A 7,332-nucleotide genomic window follows, 5' to 3' on the forward strand; every position below is an offset into this window, starting at 1 on the left:
AATTTTTTTTTTTTTTTTTTTTTACATACACACCATGACTTTCAGCAATTTTTCTACAGCTCTTTCCCAGTGAAGTGCAGAAAAAGACTTTTGTCCTTGTGGGGGCACAAGGGGAATCCAGAAAAGGCACTGGGAAGCATCAACCTTTTAATTGTTTAACCTATGTCCTCACAGCAAACGTCTGAGTTAACTGCCAAGTGAAAGAATCACCACCCACCGCGGTGAGAGACGACTTCTCTGAGTGGGAGGGGTGAGGGAAGGAAGATAAAAGAGATGAAGTTCAGAAAAATAGTGAACTTTACATTGAAGACATTACCTAAGAGCTCAGTAGTCCAATTTCACCATTTCTTTGATCAAGTTTTTGTCACTGAAAGGGCTGTTTGTACTGTCAGCTGCGAATAGCTGAATTTAATTGAATGTGCTTTTTGCTTTGAACGCATGTTGTGCACAGGGTCTAGCCACCAGATGGAGGAACCCACAGGTTGGCTTATTCAGATCTGGTGTCTATTCCCTGGCAGACGAAACCAGGCATTCCAAAGATAGTGTTTTCCTGAATCAGTTTGTTTTGGCATTTCCTGCACGAATGTCATGGAGTAGAGAAAGATTTAAATAATAAATAACATCTGCCTTAAATTGAAAAGAGAAATGTGAGTAAAAAGAGTTAGATAACTATTGTAGTTAATTTAATCATCAATGGTCTTATGATGGAACAGCCTTGTATGATCTCTTCCTGACGTATTTGTTACCACGAATTCTCAGTACAGGTCCCCATGAACAAGTAGCCACAGCAAAAAAAATACGGCATCCTTTAGCCCCTTACTGAAAACTGGTGGATTTGTGGTAAGCCTAAAATAACTACTGTCTCCATCACATGTGGGGATCTAGAGATCTCAGCTTTTCTTAAATGGAAGGGAATCGTATCTCAGTATTCAAGGAAGAATCTGGCTGTTCTATGGGAAAAGTTAGTAAGCTGAACTTTTTCCTCTTTTTTTACAGAGGAAAGAAAAGGATTTCCTAGATGTAAAAAATTACTCTTTGCTGCTGCTCCAGCTGACATTATCTGCACACAGGCAAGTAGACATGCAGTCTCTGGCTGGCCTCATCTTATTTGTAGATAAGTTAATCAGTATTTTAGATAACTAAGTCTTTGACATCTTCCAGTAGTGTCCTGCATCTCAGGAAGTGACTCATTGTAGTTCTCCTGTACACCACATCAGGAGAGTTTTGTGATTTGTACTTCTGTTCAGCCTCATTTTCAAAATTAAAGATTGTAGTGTCTATTAAATTCAAAGTCACTCAATGAATTTGTGCTCAATCTGCTGTGAATTATACTTATAAATAGGGTTTTCATTGAAACCAGCAAAACCTTGCAGGACAAAGTTTAAAAGTAGTTGTTGTACAGTATGTTACTTCATTGTAATTACAAATGAAAATCACTCTCAATAACACTGACAGAGCAAAAATAACTATGTTTTCATCCTGCACATGGAGATAAGTCATGCAATTCAATAAGGTGTTTCTATCTCTAGTTTCTCTCATTCTATTCACTCTTTTTTTCTTTAGTCTTTCAGTCACATTCTCACATTTCTCTTTTTGGGTAGCCAACAAAGAAGGAAGAAGAGCAACACTTAACTCCATTTGTTGTCTTTGTACCTCTGCACCTCTCTTAGGCAGGTATCCAGTACTGTTTTGATAAAATGAAATACACTTACATGCATCATTCCTGGTTTTACGAGTGCAGGCAGCCAGACTGCAGAGTCGTGCTGGTGCTGCTGGTGGACTCCAGATAGTTTTCAGCTGCTTGTATAAATGTGCCAGCGTATTTGCCTTCACACTATTCATTGCTATCACCTTGGCACTTAAAATCTTCAGTTGATCAAACAGCCAGAGGTACTTTCCAGAGTCTAGCGACCTATCAACACGAAGTAGAGGAAAACAGTCCTGTGGATACACAGCTTCAGGATAACTGAGGGGTCTCCAGACCTATTTATAAAAAAAAAAAAATTTAAGAGCACCCTTTCATAGTGGGAGAGGTGGAGCTAACCAAGTAGTTAATTTTCAACTTGTCCCTGGACTGGCTTCTTTATTGGCTCTACATTTCATTGGAGGGCCAGCTAGTTGATGATTATTCTGCATTGCTTTCCAGGTTCTCTCTCATCTGGCTCTAAGAACACTGAGGGGTTACAGAAATCACTCTTTTGTATGCAAGGAGAGAGATTTCTTATCGCTTTTTCTTGCATACATGCTTTGAATTTGAATAGTTGTATATTTGAATACTGATAGCTAAGAATTGCTATCATTAACAGCTGTAATTTTGAGGACTGGTGACTCCTCAAACTGAGGAATTCACAGAAATCTAGTAGATATACAAGGAGAACAGGAAGGAGAGCAGCCTCCTGCAGAACAGTGTTTTAGCTCCAAGCGTGCAATCCAGTGGCATTGCAGCCTCAAGGTGAAGAATTTGTTCTGAACTATCAAATGTCCCATAAGAGGAATAATTTTGTGTAGACTAGAAGTAGGAATAGACATAAGCAACCATAATTACTTTTCACACACCACTTTGACACAGTTGAAGTGGACTTTTTTTTCCCCAGTGGGGAGAATAGATTGAGGTGTTTTCCTGACTTGTGTTTCTTAGAGATGAAAACAAGAAGAATTTTACTCTCTTACTATTTCCACATGCAATTCCAATAACTTTGTTATCTTACCTGAAAGATTATGTATAAAAATCCAATCCTTTAGTTTTCTTTGGGATGTTTGCTCTTCCTCCTGTAGCTGCAACCTACAGAAATGGCAAAGACACAGGTAACTTCCGAGTTGTAACTAGAGCTGTAGCTCCTCAGGCCCAGCACAGAAACACAGACAAGCAGTTAATTCTCTAAAGACTTCTCATAACATTACAGATTGCAGTAGGCCAAGTAGGAATGAAGATGGAGAGCTATCAGAAGAGGGTGCCAGGGGAAGTTGGGAAACAGTGCAGATCAGCCACAGTTAAAGGACAGGGGAGCCAGGGATGGTCCCAGTACTAGCAGTGCCCTCACCAGCAGTGTGCCACCCCCCAGAGGCTGCTCACAACAGGCAGAGCTGGCTGCTGGGAAAAGTGTCCTTTAGCAGTCCCAAACATTGTAAGGGACAAAACAGGTCCAAGGTCCAACCAGAGAACTCAGGCAGACGCAAAAGGAGAGAGGGCCAAAGACAAGCAACACCAAGAGTCCAAAGTCCTTCTTAGTGACAGGGCCAGACATGAAGCTGAAGATAAAGACCCTAACCCAGGTCTGGGCTTAAGTGGGCTCCTGGCCCTTGGGCAGGGCTGTGGGTGGAGGCTACAGGTGAGGCTTGTCAGGGCCATTAAAGCTTGTTAGTGGCCTCAGGGTCATGACAGTGCAAAAGTATTGTGGGGCCTTTAATAAGTCTCATGTAAGTATTTGCAAAATCCGTATGATTATTTTCCATCATTAAGTACATAGGAGGGCATATTTTGAAAGCCACAGAATCTGTCAGTGACAGAGAAAGCAGAAATGATAAGGCTATTAAGTCATTAAAAAACTGCCATTAAAAATTACTCCTTTCTTAATCTATATATTTATCCATGAAATGTTTTCCAATAGTTGTTTGGTTTTACTTAACAAATGTTAGTGTTTTGAATTAGAAACATATTTGCTTGGTGATATTTGCATTAAACATATGCATATCTGTCAAATCTTACCACACAGGGTGTAAGTGCAAGGCTCAGGCTCAGGGAATCCTCTTTAGTATCCTAAAGTAGCAATGTTATTTATGCTATTTGCTATTCTGAAACCAACTATTTAGGAGAATCTTTCTTAATGCTTGTCATTTATTACCTCAGCTGCCTGCTTCAGAGTATCTAAGAGCAAGCCATTATCAGCTAGGGGTTCTGCCCGGAGAACCGCAAAAGCAAACTTCTATTGTTGCTCATAATTGTAGGTAATTACATACGTGGAATGTGACTGTATACAATGGAAATGTGCTTACTTTGTCTTCACAGGAACTAGAGAAGTAAAAATCCAGAAATTTCTGGCTGTCACCCATCTGACTTTTGCTGTAAGTCCGGACTAGACAGAGAAGATCAATATTTGTTTTCTTTCTGCTGCTTACTAGAGGGTTGTCAGTGCTTACGTTCTCTCTGACTTCAAATGAATGCTATTACTTGCAGAGAGAAAATTATCTCCTTGAGTTAGTGCTTCAAGAAATCTAATTCTCCTGACATCATGCTTGCAAGGGTGTTCCTATCCTAATCTTGTCTCAATTGCAACATTGGCAGGTCAAACCCAACAATTCAGGAAAAAGAAAAAAAAAAAAGTCTTACAGTTTGCTGTAATTAAAAAGATTCAAGGAAAGTGATCTTATAATTAACATTTTCCTCACCTAGTTATTGTTGTATAAACTGACAGGATCATCAGTCAAGTAGTGGGAAGCTGCCTGGGATGGCTGCTGAGTTGTCCATGTGAAACCTTGATGAAAGTAGATAAAAATATTACCTAAGGCAACATTCACAAAGCAGTCAGGTCGTTACTGGATGGGCTTTAACATTCATTTCTCTGTGAATTGCCTCACACTCCCCATGGGTTACATATTATTTCAGCCTAAGGAAAGCTTTTCTTCAATGTCCCAATTTTACTAGGACACTTATTAATGCGCCAGAGCTCACCAGGCTGCTAATCACCTCTACTCCCTCCAGTTTTTTGTTCTCTCTCTTGGATTAGAGCTCCCAAACAGGACAGAGTACTCCAAGATGTGTCCTCACAAGGGCTGAGTAGTGGTGAATAGTCACTTGAGGTGCTGGCCTTGCTCTTTCTAATACAGCCCACTATGCCATTCACCTTCATCACTACAAGGGTGCATTGCTGATACGTGTTCAGCTTGTCCTCCAGGACCTACAGTGCTTTTGGCCAGAGCTTTTCACCCCAGCAGCCAGCCTCCAGGTACTACTGAACCATGGGATTAAACCATCCCAAGTGCAGGACTTGCTGTTCTTGCACTTCATGAGCAGTCAGGACCGCTCCAAACGGGAGCTCTGCTGTCCTGCATATGGCAAACGTGGCATTATGTGGAAACTTGCTGATGGGACATTCTGTCTCTCTGGCCACTGATGAAGATTTACACTTATTTTACCTCTCAAACCTGAAAAAATGGTGTTACATTGCAAATAATTTTGAACAAGTGCCTAAATGGATGCAGGTCCAGAACTAGGAGAGGGTCAGATTCTGGTGGAAGTAATAGCATTAATGATACATTGATGCTTTGTAACATTTTGTATCTGAGTTTCTGAAAAAAATACACCAAGATGAGGATTACAAACTGTACGAAAAAGCAGTTACTGGGTAACCTTCAGTCTGAAGAAAAGGATAAAATCCTCTAAAACCGTTGTGACGAGCTCCTCTTCGGGCTTCTGATAATCCCAGTGGATTAAAAAAGACTGATGATGATAACGGTACCTGATGAAGTAAACAGGGTCTGTGGCAAACCTGAACAAAACTGGGCAAACTAGCAAATACTGGGCAAAGATACGGGCGGTGTAATCGAGGTAAAAGGGCAACAGAGACAGCTGTGAGCGTGATCCTGGGAACATCACAGTTGGGCAAAGGGCAAATACAGAGCTTGTTAGAATGGCAAGTTTCTGAGAAGGGGAAAAGCCTCCTATCATTTTTTTCTGTGATATGTACAGGGAGATGGAACAGTACATAAATACGAGAACATTTATATCATGCCTGACACTTCCCACCTTGTTTCTCAGACTGGCAAAAATGACCTCACAAGACCATGGACTTTGACCAGCTGGATGACCAAATGTGTAATGATGTTTTTCTCTCTGCTGTGGGAATTCAAGGCCTTTTCTTCCATCCTTATTCATGAAAACTCAGAGTATCTTCATTGAATGAAGACAATGCTCACAAGGAGGTGTTTGTGTCCCTCTCCAGTTATGAGAGTTAGTATATAGAAAATTAATAAAGTAACTCAATCAGAAACCGAACAAACAGGGGAACTTCAAGTACTCTTTTTGTTTTTAAAAGCATAGGACGTGATCAAGGATTTTATCCATGGGAAAGAAAATAATTTCTGCAGAATTCTTATAACTGTGGAGTTACTTCTGTGCCCTGATCACATCTTCTGTGTTCTTCATGCCTTTGTTTCTATATTCTCATGCTCAGCAGTGAGCATAATTATGAATGCCTGTCACTTGTTTAAACAAATGCTTTGTTTGGCAACCTTTGTTTTCCTGCTGCTGATGCAGCTGCAAAATTGTGTGCACAGTGTGTTAATTTTTTACCTTTGATGCTATGGAAAGTTTTTTTCCCTAAAAAAAAAAAAAAGGAAACCAATGAATGAGATCCCAATCTCTCTTGATCCACACAGAACATGTGAAAGCAGCAACTTCCTTAGGAAACAATAGTAAATTAATGCTGATACAATGGTAAAATAAACTAGATGTTTCCTGGAACCAAAAAGATTCTTCATAACATGGCAGAGAAAAGTTAGCACATACATGAAATGCAAGAGAGAGAGAAAATCAAACAAACAAAAAAAACAGAGCATGAAAAAGAAAACAACGAAGAAATAAAACAACAAAGAAATAGCTTGTTCTTTTACTTGGGACAACAGATTAACAGGGCAACAGGATGTATTTTCTTCTGTAAAATTAAAACATGAATTTCATATATTAGCACCCTGAAGTTCTTACTGATTTTTATAAGGAGGCAGGAAAATAAGATTTGGATTTGATTTAGGCACTTGAGCAGGTTACTATGTTTTAAAAAAGAATATAATTTACATTGTATCAGCTTCTTCCTGGTGCTGGCTCATGGGCAGTCTCTTATCCCCTGGTGAAGTGAGCCTTCATTCTCTAAAGCACTCTCTCTTGCACTGAATTTCATTCAATATTTCATAATAAAACATTCAGGTGAGTACATTTTTGAAAGCTCATAACGTTTAGGCGATTGTGAAGCAGAGGAAACAATTATCCTTGGATAAGTCATTCATGTGTTGGAGACTAAAAGCCAAAGGATTTAAGCACAAAGGAGGTCTCCACTGTTAGATGGTGAGCAGAAACGTCCTCTTTATTCTGCTGTTTACCAATGTTTTTTGTAATACTTTATGCTGTGTGAAGCGTATGTCATATCTGGCTGTTTTAATCTCAAGGGGAACAAGAGACAGGCTGTGATAGCACAGTCTCTTCATGATTTATTGGTGTAATTAAAAATTTAAAAAGGAAACACCCCCTGCTGCTGGAAGAAATGATAGGGGGGAAAAAAATCTTAAAAAATTTCTCTGGTAAAAAGGGAAAAAAACCTTACAAAAGCTAAGTTAATTGTA

General features: G+C 39.6%; 1 protein-coding gene and 1 long non-coding RNA gene across 2 annotated transcripts in view; one reads left to right on the plus strand and one right to left on the minus strand.

The window, feature by feature from the left end:
* The window catches only part of LOC106888296, a 5,903-nt gene extending 4,761 nt beyond the window's left edge, over positions 1-1,142 (plus strand). The window contains exon 3 of the long non-coding RNA XR_001412083.1: positions 997-1,142. This is a non-coding gene — a long non-coding RNA (uncharacterized LOC106888296). The remainder of the gene's footprint in view (positions 1-996) is intronic.
* CA5A (carbonic anhydrase VA, mitochondrial) overlaps positions 1-2,819 on the minus strand; it is a 23,624-nt gene extending 20,805 nt beyond the window's left edge. Inside the window, exons 1-2 of the mRNA XM_014942416.1 lie at positions 2,709-2,819; positions 1,713-1,983 (exon numbers count right to left, since the gene is read on the minus strand). Coding sequence (XP_014797902.1) covers positions 1,713-1,842 — 130 coding nt within the window. The 5' untranslated portion in view covers positions 1,843-1,983; positions 2,709-2,819. The remainder of the gene's footprint in view (positions 1-1,712; positions 1,984-2,708) is intronic.
* Between the last annotated feature and the right edge of the window lie 4,513 nt (positions 2,820-7,332).

The sequence above is a fragment of the Calidris pugnax genome, unplaced genomic scaffold, assembly GCF_001431845.1.
Source record: "Calidris pugnax isolate Ruff unplaced genomic scaffold, ASM143184v1 scaffold28, whole genome shotgun sequence".
In the NCBI taxonomy this organism is placed as follows: Eukaryota; Metazoa; Chordata; class Aves; order Charadriiformes; family Scolopacidae; genus Calidris; species Calidris pugnax.